The sequence below is a fragment of the Mugil cephalus genome, chromosome 16 (genome assembly GCF_022458985.1).
Source record: "Mugil cephalus isolate CIBA_MC_2020 chromosome 16, CIBA_Mcephalus_1.1, whole genome shotgun sequence".
NCBI classification, from domain to species: Eukaryota; Metazoa; Chordata; class Actinopteri; order Mugiliformes; family Mugilidae; genus Mugil; species Mugil cephalus.
Genome location: NC_061785.1, coordinates 20,863,950 through 20,881,688, shown reverse-complemented (window position 1 = coordinate 20,881,688; position 17,739 = coordinate 20,863,950). Strand labels below are relative to the sequence as shown.

General features: G+C 45.3%; 1 protein-coding gene across 12 annotated transcripts in view; it reads left to right on the top strand.

Moving 5' to 3' along the window:
• The window catches only part of myocd (myocardin), a 127,122-nt gene that overhangs the window by 103,815 nt on the left and 5,568 nt on the right, over positions 1–17,739 (top strand). For 3 of the 12 annotated variants that reach the window (XM_047608258.1, XM_047608257.1, XM_047608259.1), the window contains 8 exons: positions 2,435–2,500; positions 8,911–9,066; positions 13,002–13,186; positions 14,165–14,269; positions 14,356–14,720; positions 15,563–15,719; positions 15,802–16,335; positions 16,433–16,933. In XM_047608258.1, the coding sequence (XP_047464214.1) occupies positions 2,435–2,500; positions 8,911–9,066; positions 13,002–13,186; positions 14,165–14,269; positions 14,356–14,720; positions 15,563–15,719; positions 15,802–16,335; positions 16,433–16,933 (2,069 nt within the window). Of the gene's footprint in view, positions 1–2,434; positions 2,501–8,910; positions 9,067–13,001; positions 13,187–14,164; positions 14,270–14,327; positions 14,721–15,562; positions 15,720–15,801; positions 16,336–16,432; positions 16,934–17,739 lie in introns of those variants that run through there. The other 9 variants (XM_047608261.1, XM_047608263.1, XM_047608267.1 and 6 more) reach the window with 6 other exon arrangements.

The following is a 17,739-nucleotide window of genomic DNA, read 5'->3' as shown; positions in this document are numbered from 1 at the left end:
ACTCCACTTCACCACTTCGGCGCAAACCAGGCCAAATGATCATTTATTTACACTATAAATCTGAAAACGTGTAAATGTGGCTGCGGATTTGTATGTCCTTTGTTGTCAAGAAAGCCCAAGCCGAAACAAATGTCTTGAGTTTCAAAGTCAACAGTGAGAGAGGCAGAGTACGGTTCGGTGATCTGTGATTACAAAGCCTGGCTCGGGTCCGCTTCCTTTAACGTGTACGTTCCGCAATTAAGTCAGGCAACCCATTGGTCTTAGCGAAACTTCGTGGGAGAAAGAGCAGATTATATGGCAGGCGCTCTGCTTTTTCAGGCGGAATTATTGATAACCTGTCAGCGAACGTAACACAGAATAGTTACATTTGATTTTTCACCTGGTTTTGCTGTGAAAATAAGAGAAAAAACGTGTGCATGGATAAGATTATGGATGCTGAGGACTGTTGGCTTATCACGTTAGTTTAAACGGTTCTTAAGCGTCCACATGAGTTGTGTTTGAAAGAAATGGATTGTGTTACAACTTGCGGAAATTCACAAGTAGTGAAAGTTTCAGCTCTAAATTACCACCAAGCTACGTTTCAAGAAAAAGAACTGGATAGAGAAGACGTCCATTGAGTTACAATCAAAAAATCTCCACAGAACTAGCTAACAGGGGCAAACCTGCATGTATGGATACGACTAAGCGCGCTAAAGGACTGTTACATTAGCTTAGGATGCTAGCTCGCTAGCTGCATGAATACCAAATAAAAAACAAAGGTTTTTTCCGACATGGATTATGTATAAAATTAGTGGAATGTTGTTCAAATGTTTGCCAATGAGATTTGTTTTGGTCTAAATAAGAGAAAATGTTTCAGAAATGAGTTGTTTTTAAGTTAAAATCAAAGAAGCTGCACAGAACTAGCTAACATGGGCTGTTACATTAGCTTACAGTGTTAGCTTGCTAGCCACACAAAAAAGTTTGGTTGTTTACATGGGTTGTGTTTCAGTAAATAGAATGTGTAAAAAAGTCATGCCTTGAAAAAGAAAGTAACCAAAACAAAAACACATTGCAACAACAAACTTAAATTAAAGTATCTCTGTAAAATGAACCAACAATTAACAGCTGGTTTCCAGAGACACTACTAGTGTGTTTCCAGCACACTACGCTTAGAGAGAAATGATTTACAATGTAGTATCAAATTTGAAAACATGGGTTGTGTTACAATTTAGCAGCGCAAATCATGTGTACAAACTGCTTTTGAAGTGTCCTCTTAACCAAACCCTAACAATCAGACCGCACTTTTAAGACAAGCACATACCGTAGAACCAAAGTTGCATGAACAAGTATCCAGTGCGTCACCTGGCCTTACGCGTAACAAAAGAGACAAAACACGGTGCTTACTGTAGCAGAGTCAAAAAACCTTCCTAGACAGAAATCCCATGTTCTGCTCAGCTTCCAGTCAGCAACAAATGCCTATGTTTGCTCTCTGTGATGTTGCGACCAGCAGGTCACGACCCCTTCACTGTAAACTAAAGCAGATGTCAGGAGAAGGGAAGGGCCTGGCGTTACATAACGGAGGTGCGCTCCCTCCGAGAGAGCTGTGATGTGGCGTTGGCGCTCGCCGATATCCAGTCCAACCATTAAGAAAGTTGTTACATTACATCAAAGCTGGACAGCTTGAGGAAATTCATAAAATGCTTGACTGCAGCCAGAGCCGCGCGAATGTAAACCACCTGAGCAAGATAATTAACAATAGGGGAGACAAGCAGAAAGCGATTAGAGCCATGCAGAAGAAAGCAGGAACATTTCATACTTATGTGTCAGATGCAGAATCTAGCCGAGAGACCTCCAGATAACGGCGGGGAGGGAAAACACACACAGGCACGAAAAGAAAGCAAAAGAGCCACAGACACGAGGAGAGCAACAGACATGGAGGAGGCTCTGTGTTTATGACCTAAAGCTCCCACCTAGGCCACTTCTGCGCACACACACACACACACACACACACACAGACACACACACAAAGCACAAGGAAACGTGTGCACACGTCGTGGACCACACACTGCTGAGCAGATCTGTTTAAAAGCCAGGAGCTGTGTTTATCATTCCCTACATCCTGCTCACAGAAATATTTGTGAGCAGGCAGCGTTGTTTTGTGTACGTGTGAGTATTTTCTCTATGCATATGTGTATATCCTGTACGATAGATATGCATCCATGTGCGTCTGTTGAATCACTACAGTTTATGACACGGACAGCTTTTCTATTTCTGCTTCACCCATAGGTGAAGTGAAACTATGCTAAAGCAAACTACTGAGTTTAAAGCGGGTTAAATTCTCAGTCTCTTCCTGCTTTTTCTCTGTCCCTCACCTGTCTCTTGTCATCTCTTCTTCACCTACTCCCTTTTCTTTGCTCTTTACCTCCATCTTTCCTTCTCCTCCTCCAAACTTCAGTCCTACAGTTAAGACTTCAGCAGAGGAGGACACGAGAGCAGCTGGCAGACCAAGGCATCATGCCTCGTGAGTAACGCCTTCCAACACTGAGCTGCCGCACATGCAGAAACACACAAACACACATTTTCACTCTCATGCTTTTAGACCGCAGGGTGAGTCAGACAGATGGAGGAGAAAAAAGGGGTAAGAAACTGAAGTTAGAGGACATGTCGCACTTGGGCCCAATTAGTAACAAGATACACAGGTGAAGGGTCACTTGTATCTACGTGTTATCTGTCCAGGTTAAGAGATAAAGATAATGTTCTGCTTCCCCACAGATGCAAGGAAAGAAAATGGAAGTTGAGACAGTTTGGGTGATCCGACTCATACATTTTATCTGCTGTTAAATGATTTTGTGTTTTTTGATACCGCTTGGGGGCAGTGGAATAATCAGAATTCATTCATTTATTCATTCAGGCAGAATGTTGTTGCAAATGTTTTAGGAAAAAGCGAAGTATTTGTATGTCCGCCTCAAATAGAGTAACTTTAAACTCTGGTTTTAGCTCCGTTTTGGTCTCCTCCATCTTCTGAAAATAAAATTGTAAAATAAAACTTGTCACTGTCAGTTGCACGCAGCTCACAGACTGAGGACAAGTTTGAGACTCAAGCAGAAACATCAGAGTTGTGCGAAGTAAGACATAAGACGACGTTTATTTATCCCACGTATGGGAAATCACTCTGTCACAGTAGCGCACAATTAGCTACGAAAATATATAGAAGAAACAATAAAAGATCGTATCAAATTTGAAAGAGTGTACAAAATATACAAGAATATACAGCAATCTGACAGTCACCATATACAGTGTGGGAACGGAATTTCAAAAAATGCTAAAACAATTCCAAAAAGTGCACTTAAAGACGCTAAAATCCTCCAACTGAATTGGGCATTAATTCCTCGCAGATTTGTTTGTACCAGAGACTCTAAATAATAATAAATAAATGATAAGCGCAGCTTTAAATAACAAAGTGACAGTTTTCTGACTTGTTAAGCGTGGCTAAATAAACAAATAGCGTGCCTGTTATCTAGTGGAGCGTCACACATGTCGCAGTCTCATGTGGGAAATATGTAAATATTGTACTTGCCCTTTAATTGTAGGTCCCCTCGGCCCAATCAGTGTTAGTTTGAAATCTAGGAATGTGGTTGTGAGAAGCACCATCTCCCCGAGTTTCACATGGATCAGATCGTTGAGTGTGACATTCTGCGCACGAGAGGAAAAAGAAAACAAGTGTATCGTGCAGGTTAAACGCTGACCTCGAGGTGCTGTGGCCCAAAAGAGGAGCAGGGAGAACGGGAACGGCAGATTATTTCGCTCAACTTGCGGTTTGAGTTCAAAAGTTTTTCATGACACACGGCAGTAAAAACTTGTAACAGGAATCCAACCGTGTGGACTGCAGATTAAAGACGAACAGAGAGAAGCAGGTAGGAAGAAAATGAAACAGTAAAGATGACGGATGCTGCGAAAGAGCAGTTCCAGACTCTGGAGACGGATAAATCCGCGAGTAGTGACAGATACAAGGGTGGACGTGGAGAGAGCAGGTGGATATATGCGCGGAGCGAGTGAACGAGAGACAGGCAGCGAGTGGCTGAAGCCAGCGAGCAGGCAGACAGGTCGGTGAGTGACCGCTGAGGAATGCTCTCGCTCTGGAATAGGCTCTCAGCATCAGAAGAAACAGCGACTGCTCGGGCCAGATCCGCGCAGGCTCTACCTGTTTACAGCACAGCGGCTTCAGAGTGCCGTTTCAAAGCCGGGGCGCGCCCAGACGGGACGGCGTGCGTCTCGGGCTGCCGTTCACGAGGCGGAGGCTTTTGTATTTTTAACGGAGGCCGGAGCGACGAGAACACGCGGGCCCGAGCGCGCTGACCGCTCCCCTAAATACTCGGCAGTGGAGGCGATTGATGGCCTCTCGTGTTCTCCGGGTCAGGGCAACGCTGCGATGTTTACAGCTATTTTATTCAACTGCCAGCGCACAGCAACATGAGAAATAAATTTGAAATATTCATGAGAAAGCGAAAACGCTCCGTTCGCGCAGCACGAGACATTGCGCAGCAGACGGCCACTTATAAACCGAGATTTTATCTGCTCCCTTTTTCTTTAAAGCAATGCCTTGTCATCTTGGCAAACACGGGGAGTAGTGAGCAATGCCAGTGTAGTGCCCCCCCATCCCCTCCCTTTCTTTTTTTCGGTTCCTCGCTTGCAGGAACAACAAGGGGACTGGGGGACTTGGACTGCAGGCCGGGGATTTGTTGAATGATATCTCTGGCACCGTTTGCCATTTCACAGAGGCTCCAGCCTCCAGATAAACCGCTGGTAAGTGTGCGGGGGAACGGAATCCAGAGGCCCGACGAAGCCCTATCAGTTTCTAGGAGTCTGTCACAGATAAGGCAGCAACGAGGAACGCAATTGGCCAGCAGGGCTCCAAGCGCTCCTTTAAAAAAGAATTTTCAATTGGCTGTTTATCTCTTGATTGCAGGCGGTGGCACAGATGTAAGGGAGGCTGCAAGGATCTGTATTTGCGCTGTTTGTTAGTACTTTTCCCTACGCCCACGCACTAGATGCCTTATCATTCTTCCAAACATCATCTGTCCTCCCAGCATTTTACATCTGTCCCCCGAAAAGAAGACATTTTTGAGGGCGACACAGCATCCTCCTCCTCCTCCTCCTCCTGCTGCTGCCGCTGTCCATGCGATCCTTCAGATGCTGGCTGCCTCGGCCTGGCTGTGTTATTCCTGCTGGGGAGATGGACACGGCACAGGGTCTGTGTATATATTACCCAGGGAACATCTGGTGTTTATTAGACTATTCAAGAATCCGCCCCGGCCTCTCAGGCCTGACTGGCGTGTGGCCTGCATAGGAGCGCACTGTCTGCCTCTTGGCCACAGGTCTGACTCCACACACATACGATCTAATATTTCCTCATAAAGATAATGGGGCCGTGGCTGCAGGTTTACTGTGGCTCTCGCTGCTCGTGCATTAAAATTCATTTCCCCAGCAGCGGTGCTTTAATCCTGGGAGGATGGAAACACAAAGGGAATTATTCCAGCGAATGTACTGTTTACATTCGAGAGACACAGTCAGCAGGTATGTGCGTTGCAATAGGTTTAATAGCGTCGTGTGTTTTAATAGAGCTTCGGAGTGTTTAGAAGTCTGTAAGCCGGTTTCAGACTCACCGGATCGTGTTACATTACGCTCATGAGGCCAGCGCAGCCACAGTCAAACTCTTCTTTTTATTCGGTTTGGACCCAGAGTTAAAGAACACCTCTATATGTTCCAGTGACGTCACACACACCAGTGACGGCTGTTAAAGACGGACACGGGCAGCGGGGATCTAAATACACGAGGACACCCTCCTCCTCCTTTCTCTGAGGACGGATACGTGCTGCCAGGGTGGATCAGATATTACCTCCCTCCATCTGTGTGGGATTCACTGCCTTCATGTCTGCCCTCCTCAAATTGTTCTTCCCCTCTATCATTCCTCCTTTCCTTCCCAGGTGTCTTCCATTTCTTCTTCTTTTTTTTCCTTTTTGCTTGGCATTATGCATCATACCTGGATTTTTCTCTACATAAAGTTTCTTTTTTCATTTTCTTTACTTACTTCTTGCTCTCCCCTATTTTTTTAAAACTTTTTTTTCTTTTTTTTCTTGCTCATATTCCTTTCTCTTTTTGCCTCTTCTTTTTTGGTAATGTTGTACATTTTTTTGTAAGTTTCTTTAGCCTTATATCTCATGCTTTGTCTTCTGTTATTTCTTCCTCACTCTCTTGCTTTCATTAACCTGTGCCTGTACTACGTTTCATTGTTTTTTTTTCTACTTTCTTCCTCCTTTCTATTTCCATGTATGTTCTCTCCCAGCATGCACTGCCAATTGCAGCTCACACTCAGCTCCCCTCAGTCTCTTTACTTATCCCATCATTTAACCCATTTTTCTTTCTTTTCCCCTCTGTAATCTGTCTCTCCTCCTCTCCAGTTGCCCATTCCCCCTCTCTGCCCGCGTTCATCCGTCTTCACTCACCTCTGCCTCGTTCTCTTCCTCTCAGTTTAAATTAGAATTTAAACAAGATACTAAGTCAAATATTTGCTTTATCTGAAGTTTAAAAATAAGTAATATTGCACATAAATCTGAACTCATTTTTGGTGATTTTGTTATGTTTCTTATGAAGCATTACATTTCAGATTCATTTTTCATCAGACAGTATTACTACCTACGTTGTCCAGCGCAAAGCTCAATATCATTCATTTCTCTTTGGCCCAGAATCCCACCATCCCTCAGAAATATCCCACTAAAATTATATTTGACCAAATAAGTGCTGCTGCTCTTTCTTACACTCAGATAATCAAACTGATCCGGTGTGCTGCCGGGTAATCAGTCCTTTGAGGGCCGTGGACAGGTTGGAGGCAAAGTCGGGTTAGCCCCGGTCCTGATTATTTATCCTGGATTTAACAGAGAGATTGTTGAGGCTCGAAAATCTTCCCCGCTGCAGCCCTTTAATTACACCCCCTCCATTTATTTCTCTAGTACTTAAAGTGTCTGGCTGGACGGGGAGTGGGGCTGCTGAACAGATACAACTGATCCAAATCAGAAATATTGATTATGGAAGGATGAAGGAAGCCATGAGCTGGTGTTTTATTTGGGAAGTGACTGGCGAATGCAACGCTGTACAGATTATTAAAAATAATATGATAAAGGAAATGAGATAAGGTGGAAGAACGGTTATGTAAACTTGATTTCACTAGGACATTTGGTCATTTTAGAAGAAAATGGATTTGAGGATATGACATCAATGTGATCAAATGATATGTGGGGATTTTTGTGAGCTGCTTGCAGGTTAACACACACTGTGTGTCACTGATATCTGAAGCACTTAACACTGAGTAGTGGAGAAGAGTAGAGTGTCCACATCAATTTAGGATGAAATGTTCTGGATTCAGAATGTTACTGAAGTATGTAAATACTATCAGCGCCATAAGAGCATCCACTGAATGAAATTAAGGTTTGAACGTTCTAAATAAAAATGAATGAATTCTTAGTGTTATGAAGGGGCCGCGCAGCAGGTACATTCCTTAAATGCTGTTCATCTTTCGGCCACTGAAAAAACAACCTCCTAAAACTGACGCTGAAGCTTGTACTTTCTCAGGACTAGCTCCTAAGACATGTCGTCTGATCATGTCACAAATCTAATGTGTGTGTGTGTCTATCTGAAGGTAAGCAGCGTGAAATAGAAAGTGGTGCACGTTTTCAGACAGCAGTCTTTCGGGGTGGTTGGACGCAAGAAAAATGCAACACAAAGCTTTTAAGAACTAGAAAAACAATTATAAGTAATAAACATGATTCCTGTGAGCTTTTGGAAGATAGTCGATAATAGCCATCGAGGCATTAAGGAGCAATGGAGGAGGGCGCGGTGGTGCAGTGGGCATTTCTTTAGCTTGCATGTTCTCCAGGTGCTCCAGCTTCCTACCACAGTCCTAAGGCTTGCTTGCTAGGTCAGCTAGTGGTTCTAAATTGGTCATAGGTGTAGTAGTGGGAATGGTTGTTTGTCTCTTTGTGTATTGGCCTTGTGATAGACCCCTGGTAGAGGCTCCAGCCCACCTGCAACCCTCTAGAGCAGGGGTCTTCAATGTTTTTCAGGCCAAGGACCCCCAAACTGATGGAGAGATTAAGTAGGGACGCCTCTACCTATTATATGTGTTATATATTAAACTCAGCCTCGTGCTATTTATAATTATACACTATAGTTATCCCTTTAATAAAATATGTTGGATTCATGTGTATTTAATGAAATTTAAATTTGTGTTGGAAATAAAAATATATATAGAAATGTCTAATCAACCAAAGATTTTGCAACCCCCCCACAGTACCTCTGTGGACCCCCTGTTGAACACCTATGCTCTAGAGAATAAGTCTTAACTAATATCTAATGGGTGCATCAAGATCATAAGGTGGCGCCTCACTCATTGAAAGCTTCCTATGTGCTTGTATGTTCGATGTGCTTCTGCAGTTTTGAGCCCATAGAGCTTGATCTTTGGTGACCAAAATTCTTCCTGGTCTAACCAGTAGACACCTCGGTTAACTCCTCACTTTAAGAATGAATCTGCTTGAATAAGGTCATCGTACAGCTTGACTTTCCATGTGACTAAAGCCGCAGACACGCTTTAATCTGTTACTCTTAGAAATACAGTAAGACCTCACCCACACTCATTCATAATCACAGTATGTGATATATTGAACAAATCACGAGTGGAGATACTTAATATACTGCATGGTAGTTTAATTTACTGTGTAATCATGCCTTGCCTTTTATAAGGTCAGCATAGTCCGCAGTCAGTCCAGTACTGCCTCAGCCATCACTACAGCAGTTAGTGTATATTGAGATGTGTTTAAGCAGTGTTTCCCTGGTGTGTCCCATGTTGTTGATGTTGTGGTCCTGCTCTGTGTTATCCAGACCTGGCCTCAGACGGCTCCTCTCTGGAGGCCCAGATGAGGCTAAAGCGAGCCCGGCTCGCCGAGGACCTGAATGAGAAGCTGGCTCTCAGGCCGGGGCCCCTGGAGCTGGTCCAAAAGAATATCATTCCCCTCGACTCTGCCGTCACAATGACAGGTATCAGAGGAGAGATTCTGGCGTGTGGTGCAACACACCTGTAACACCTGCTGCATCTCAACCTGTGTGACTCCACGTTGTGTGTGTTTGGCGGTCACATGTAGCTTCAGGGGGCGCGTCTAAGGAAAGGGCAAGCCCTCGTGCCTCACTGTGTATTACTGTACTCATTAACTAAGCAGTATGTGTCTGAAGATCATAATATACTCAAACAAGCACGGCACTTTAATGAGTTTGCTGTTGGACACTAACATAGGTAAGATCTGTCAGATGAGCACCAGCTAGAACTAGAAGCCTCTTTCATGAACGTTGTTTCTCTTCTCCAGTATCTAAAAACCTCCTCTCATTCATTCAACCCTGATGTTTACTATCCTTTCTAACAACCTTCGCCGCAGAGACACGGGGAAACGAGACGCACCAAGCACCGTACACAAGTGCACGCTTCTTGCAGCTTTCCAAAAGGCAGAAATCATTTCAGAAGTCTCTTTTTAGGTCTGAGCAAAGGTAAACATGTAAATTAGTGGCCTGCAACAGGCATTTTGCAGACCACATTACAGCGATCTCCATCCACAACTATTACCTTTATAAATATCACACATAGGTTGCTTCATCAGAGCTGTGTGGTTTTGGCTTTACATGATTTCATTGACAGGATATTTTATGCTTAGAAAAACAGAATATAAAACAGTAGAAGAGCTTTTGGATTTGATATCATAATCTAACCTAAAGTCCTAAACTAAGCCGCGGTGGAATAAGAGATTATGGTTTCACTTTTGTCAATGGCAACCCACAGAGGCTATGTTAACAGCTAATAGGCAGTTTGCTAAAGCTTTAGACAAGAGTGAAAAGCAAAGCTGATGCATGTTACGTGGGAGTGACAGAGCGAGTAGTTCTATTACAAATTACTTGGTCTAATTGAAAGGACAACCGAGGATTTTTCAAAACCCAAATGTTTTACTCTAGCCATTTATAACAAATTCATAGTACATTAAATGTTTTTTTTTTTTACACATTTTTGGAAAGGGTAAAAGTATTCCCCACGCTGGTAATCCAACATGTTCCTCCTCCACGTAATCCAGTGCACAGAGATTACTCATTATACTCATTCATTCGTTTTTAGTCACGCTCATTCCAGAAAACAGCTTGAGATCTGTCGCTCTCTCCGCAACAGTATTGTTATTTTGGCTCCGAGAAGGCTTCTTTTATCCAAAAAATTAGCCCTTTCGGAAGCCGTGTTTACAAATGTATATTGTGAACTCGAGTGTTTTGGGGAGCCCTCTTGAGACGTCCACCTCCTCCAGCGTTTGATTTAAAGAAAGGCTCACAGGGCCTGTGATTTAGCGCAGAGCGAAGCGTCAGGCCCGGGCCGTCCCACTGCGACGCTCTGACCTCACACTGTTTGTCTTCCAGCCCCAACATGTTACTCACTCTCCCTCTCTCTCTCTATATCATTCTTGGCAGAGCGACTAGTGTTCTTCAGACTTTGGTGTCTTAGCGGTTTTATGTTTGCCCCCTTGAGCTTCCAGTAAACACGTTGTGTAAAGGAGCCGGCGGTCGGCTGGTTTACACTACCTCTGCAGGAGGAGGGGAGCTCCGTTTATTGAGACGAACAGCAGCTGTATTTTGGTTCCAGCTTTTTTCTTTAGAAGTGCGCAATGTGTGTTGGAGCTCGAGTGCATCCTTATGTACGGTATGTGTGGTGTGGGCGTACCTGTGTGCATGTTTGTACCTACCATGTCCTCCTCCTCCTCCTCCTCCTCCTCCTCCTCCTCCTCCTCTTCTCCTCCTTTGTCTCGGCTTCGCCCGGCTCCAGTCAGCCACCTACAGAGCTCCATGACAAGACCAGGCTGCTGCATTCCCCCTCGCCTGCAGCATTAACCCCTCACCTTAAAGCTCTACATCTCCGTGCTCAACACTCCCAGTGATTGTTTCAACCTCTGTCCGGTAATTTTGGAAACTGTGTGACCTGCCATAACTTCTAAACCAGCCACTTGAGGAGAGGAAGTGTGCGCGGCGTGCTGATTTCCTGCTATTCTGCCAGCTCAATCTCCCGGTGACATGAAATTATCTTAAAGAGTCATGGAAACAGGGCCGAGCGCAGCACCAAGCCCAGAAAATTTGTCTTTGGGAGTGACTGCAGCGGGTTAAGCATGAACAGGTGGGAGGAAATGACATGGAGGACAAAGCTGTGTACCGAGCACTGTGTGTTAAGCTCAGCGCGTATTCCAAGGTCACTGAGTTGCACAGAACGAGCCTGGTACTGTGATTGAAACCAGGGTCTGTTCCTGGCTGTCACATGTTTGGATACAACAAGAGAATCATATACCCCTGCGCGCGGGCACACACACATACCCACACACACACACACACACACACCAGCCTTTACCACCCTCCTCTCTTGGCTCAGTCAGATAGCGCTCTCAGCTGCTCCAATCACAGCGGCGCTCCCCATCAGGCCGGCCAATGGGTAGCGCGGCGGACGTAAAGTGGCTGTGTCAGTCTCTCACCCGTGCAGCGTAACACCTCCGGGCTAAGTGTCGCACTAGGTGTCAGTGAGTGACAGGCAGTGTGTGAATATATGCAATATGCATCTAGTCAGCCTATAAATATCCTGACACTCAATGGACTTTCAAAACCTGAAGGATAATTCCTATTCGTCGCAACTTTGGAAGGACTGACCACCTCTATAGGAGGCTCTGAGCCAGGAGTGCTCTGAGTGCCACCGCTGCTCTTTTGTTTTCTTTTAAATACACAATGTAAGCCCAAGTGACATAATGAAGTATTCAACACTACTTTTTAATTTAGAGAGAGGGCGACAGCTACCAGAGAGGGCCCTGATTAATACCTTCCTTCTGTCTACCTCAGTTTTAATCCTGGCCTTAGAGCAGCACTCGGTCCATCCTGGGAACTTAAAGCAGGCTCGTAATATCCTGAAAAAGGTCCATTCAGTAAGACGGAGAACCTGCTCTACTTTAATAAAAGTTGCATGAGTCCGATGCTAATTCAGTCGGAGAGACGTGGGCTGGCAGCTTGAGCGTTTTTAAAAATCCAAATCATGCCAGATGCGACTTCAAGATTAGTCAAGCAGCTGCCTTTAGCCAACTATCATTTCAGTTGATGATGCGCTCTAGTGGTGCGTAAAGTACAAACAAACATACTGCAATTAATGAAATTACTTCAGACTAATTGTCAGGTGACTTATGACCCTTAGAAAGCCTGGGGGGCCCTTATGCTGCATCGCTTGTTTGAAAACAAATCGTTTGTAGATGTAGCCATAAAGTTTACTGGCAATATAAAAATTCTCAGTTAAGAGCTGAGACTGATTGACTCTTTTTTTTTTCCCCCTGTGATGAGGGATTATTAGTTGCAGAGCATGTGATCTGTGGGTGATCCATCCTTGATTACGGTGGTTTTTGTCTCACTGCTCATGTTTCTTGCTCCATGTAGATCTATGTAGTAGATTTGATAAATATATTGTTGGTAGTAGTTTAACACATTACATCCTGCTCTTCTTTTCTTAGTCATGTCCGGTACCCCATGTGAACCCACACATGTTCTCTGGATGTGTCATCTGCAAACAATTGGCAATTTCCACTTGCACTTGCTTTTAAAAATGATTCCTACGACATGCTGATGAGTTGCACGGTGCATCCCAGGTGAACAGATGCTGTTACTTTTCTCATACTTGCTTGACTGAACAGAAGAGATGTGTGACCTTTGCGCTCGCCGGGTGGATGTTTCTCTTTAGACCGTGCTCTTCTGATCCCATTTACACGTGCTCAGATATGATCGCAACGCCTCCAAGTGTCGTCTGGCCGACTGAGTCTGGCCTCAGTGTGTTAACATGGGTGTTATCCCCAATACAAGTTTCATGGTAATGGCAAGTTTAAATGAGGGCAATGCATGACACAACCTCTCTGTTTTTGCTCTCCGCACAGTAAACCATGGCAAGTTCCCAAAGCAAGAGGACTCTTATGCATTTGAGGAGGACAGCAGCAGTGAGAGTCTGTCTCCAGAGCAGCACCACAGTGATGAGTCGCAGGGCTCTGCCTGCCCTTCGTCTGAGGCTGTGGGCAGCACGGCCTCCTCCTCCTCTTCACCTGCCCTCACCAGCCCGCGACAGGTAAAAAACTGAAGCGCACACACGCACACTAACCCTTCCCGCCTGCTCTGGTCCTTCCACTTCGTTGCTCCTCGCTTTGCTTCTTCTGCCCTCCTGTGGTGGCAGAGTGAACTCCACCAACCCCCCCTCCTCTGCTTTATGCCGACCGTTGGACCGAGATGAACTAGGCAGGTGTCACATTCCGACACAGCGGACCCGCCGGCGCAGCTGCCTCCATATCCTGGCTGCTTACCTTTCACTCACCATGACCTCATTCCAACGGTCGCCACCACTCACCACAGTCACTTGACTGAAATTCGCGCCAGGACACAGTTGTTTATACCTCCTGGACTCGCGCCTTATAAATGGCCCAGCTGAATCATCAGCGGCAGCTTTCTCTGTGTCATTTCAGTCTTAAAAGTCTGTTTAGAGTTTTTTGAAATACTTTTGCCGCAAAGAAAAAAAAATCAATAAATGAGCATTTTTTGGGATAATTATTCAATTTGGATTACAAACTGACTGTCAGTCTCACTGCCAGCTCAGCTCAACTTTATAATCACGAATGACAAATGAGGATTACAGGGAGGTAAGGAAAACAGATGCAGTCAGACCAAAAATGCATGAAATCTAAGACAACAACAATGGCAAAAATGCTCGAAACATATTCAAGTAAATAAAATGTTACATTCATTATATGTACTGTCATGCATTTGTTTAGTATTGTTGGGCGGCGGTGAGTGTCTGTGACAGGTTTGGATGCTATAAAACATCTGAGAGGATGCCTTTGTTCTTCTAAACCGCATTGTTGCTGCATTGTTGCTGTGCAACCAAAACATAATGTATTTAGAAGACAGACAACAACTATCTGTATTAGTCTGTGATTCCTGATGTCTTCACAATGGCTGTTGTTATTTGAGCATTCCATAAAATCTGGTACAAACATTGAGGATCCTCATGAAAATTTGCAAAAGCATGAATGTTGTTTTTATCACTGGACAGGGTGGTGCAACAAGAGACCCACCTGATCAAAGCCAGGATGAAGGGCTGTCTGGTGCCAACAACAGTCAGGCTACTCCCCCAATACCAGTCCCTGCTATTGTCAAGGTTAGCCTTTCTTTTGACGTTCACACGTTTACATTTGTTTTCCAAATCCCCACTTTAGACCATCTCCCCTTCCTTACCTTAAACAGTCCAAGACGTCCGACAAGAACCGACACAAGAAGCCCAAAGATGTGAAGCCTAAAGTGAAGAAGCTCAAGTACCACCAGTACATTCCTCCGGACCAGAAGGCGGAGAAGTCCCCTCCGCCCATGGACTCGGCCTACGCCAGACTCCTCCAGCAGCAGCAGCTCTTCCTGCAGCTTCAGATCCTCAGCCAGCAGAAACACGCTCACACGCATCCACAGACGCAGCAGTCGCAGCAGCACGCTCCGCAGACGCAGGCCCAGTCCCAGTCCCAGTCCCAGTCCCAGGCTCAGGCTCAGGCCCAGGCCCAGGCCCAGCAGAGGCAGCCCGCTTTCAGTTACCAGCCTCACCCACAGGCCCACAACCATAAGTAAGTGTCACTCAGTCAAATGACAGTGAACATGTCTGAGAAACGCTCAAGGGCCACGTTCTGTCTTAGGTCCAGGGTCAAGTCTATGTTAAGCTTGTTTAGAGAACTGATACGTTACTAGGAAACTATTCTACTCTACAAGCCTATGGCAGTAATACATTAACAAACAGTACAGGTCTTTCACTTTGTACCAAACAATGCAGTGAGCCGTGATAAATGTTAGTTATTAATCAGGAGGAATTGTTGATTCTAATAAGAAATCAAATTTCCTATTGAAAAATAGTGACTACTAAAGTCAGGAACAAAGTCTGGTGAGTATTTGACTCTAAATGTTTAGTGTCTGTAGTGTAAATGTTCAAACTGGATTAACTACAGTCTCCTAATGGCAGTGAAAAGGGGCTCTAAACACTGGCTGGACTCTGCAAAACCTCTAAAGGTGCTTCAAACACCGGCGCTCTCAGGCACCAAGATGTTAACCACAGATTGTATCACTTTACAGCTTAACTTACTTAGAGGATCTCCTTTAGGTCCAGTAAGTTGTACAGTGCATCCAGCGTATATCTGACTTGTTCCAGCACATTCCCAAACACTGCCAGTTTGGTGTCTCTGTAATTTCCAAGATCCCCCAAAGCTGTTGTCAGCGCATAAAGACTTGGCCGCTGTCAAAGCTCCAGAACCATGACCACAGGAGCCGACTGTTTGCTTGGCGCCTAATATATCTGACCTGAGCCCGATTAAAGTCTTAACAAAAGAACTGCTATTAATTTCATCTGTAAGTGGTGACAATGTTTTGGCCTACCTATGGCCTGTGTGACTAACCCACTTGAACCATCCACTTCCAGAGGAACCAGTGAGCAGTTGTCAGCTTGTACTTCCAGTGGCCCGTCCAGCACAGTCAACAGTAACTCGTCCTCTCCCGTCAAGAATACGTATCCCAACCAGAGCAACATCTCACCAGTCAAGCCTGGGCCGCTGCCTGCTAATCTGGACGACCTAAAAGTACGTGTTGATGATAGCAGATGAGCAATCTTCAACGTGAATACTCTTAATCCATTATATTTGTATTATTTTACTGTGTAAGGTGTCAGAGCTCAGGCAGCACCTGCGTATTCGTGGCATGCCGGTCTCAGGGACCAAGACCGCCCTCATCGAGCGTCTCCGGCCCTTCAAAGACTCCAACGCTGGCTCCTCGCCCTCAGGATCCTCCGACATAACCACCGTGACCTTCCCGGTCACGCCCACGGGGTCCATGTCCTCCTACCAGTCTCCGTCGTCCTCCAGCGCCCTGTCACACGGTGGATACTTCCCGTACCCCAGCACTTCCTCAACGCCACCCATCTCGCCGGCCTCCTCGGAGCTGTCCCTCAGCGGCTCGCTGCCCGACAGCTTCAGCGACGTGCCCATGTCCTCGCCAACCCAGTTCAACCTGCAGCCGTCACCGGCCCAGCTCGGCATGGAGGACGGAGGGGGAGGCGTCGGCGTGGGTGGCGGAGGACAGCGGGCGGGGGAGGGTGGAGCTATGGATGGTCTGGAAGCTGAGAAAGACAAGATGCTGGTGGAAAAGCAGAAGGTGATCGAGGAGCTGACGTGGAAGCTGCACCAGGAGCAGAGACAGGTGGGAGACTATGTGTTGAATGAAATTTCTGTCCATAAAATACAGGCTCTGGTTAAGTGTCTTTAGACTGATTGACCTCTTTGACCATACATGTTAGGTTGAAGAGCTGAAGATGCAGCTCCACAAGAGGAAACGCTGTTATGGGGCGACACAGGACGCCGCCCCTGCACCATCTCACCCCTCCATGCACCACCAGCAGCAGACTCAAGCCTTGATGGGCCATAATTTTTTTGGGGTGACAATAAAGCAGGAGCCCATGTCCATGTCCTCCAGCTGCCCTCTGTCCTCCCCAAAACAGCTCAAGAGCCCTCCTGGCAGCTGCATGGAGGACATGGGACACCGCAACAACCCCATCCCTAACATGGGAGGCCCCGGTGGGCAGCAGTGTATGGACACAGGCCCTCCCTCTGGGAGCCCCTCCACCATGTCTGCCTTCCTCAGCCCTCAGTGTTCACCGCAAGACTCTCCCATTGGAAAACCTTCGAGCAGCCCTCAGCCTTCATCTCCTAATAACCCCTACCTGCTGACTCCTCCGCTGGGAAGAGATGCATGCGGTCACCCCAACGCCCAGGGCAACAACAGAGCGCGCAACATGCAGGTATGATGCCTTTATGTCTACAAGTCATGTACTAGATCAACCGACGTAAATATTTCTTAGATATTTCAGGGAAAACTGTCCCAAACAAGGACACGGAGCCTAATGTTATACTAAGCAAATGAAATAAGCAGCACAATGCTCAGTCTGTCACCATGTGCTCTTAGCACTAACCTAAACATGTTAATATTATGCTGATATTCTTAGTTTCTTATCATATTTTGAGATGTTAGCACGCTAACAAATTAGCCTTATTAGTAGGGTAATTATTGGACACGTTGCTGTCAAAGTTTTTACCTCTCTGTGGAATATACACAACTTCCAACATTAGTAAAATTAATCCAGTAAATCAAGAAATAGTAACCCAATGCACCGTTCTGTTCTGACACACAAAAAACACTGCTGACTGATAATTCACTTGATTTATCCTCCTCAACTCCCCTGGAAATATGCATAATTACGCTACACTGCAAAAACTCAAAAATAAAAGAGGTTTAAAACTCACTTAAAATGAGAAAAAGTACAGGGAAATTGGAAATGCCAAGTTTTTTAAAACCAGTACATATTTTTAGCCACAAATAATCCATAGATATCTCCACACTAGTGTTTTCAGACAAAATAAAAAAAGATATGAACAGTAACTCAATAGCAATAGTCGTGACTTTACAGCGTATACTGTCATTGCTCTGTGCTGTGTTGCAGGAAAGAATCAATAAATCAGTGAATTACTTTTGGTCAGAATCTCTTATTAATACGTTAAGAGATGATGCTAGAAATGAGACATTCTAACTTTATTGAACAGAGTTAGG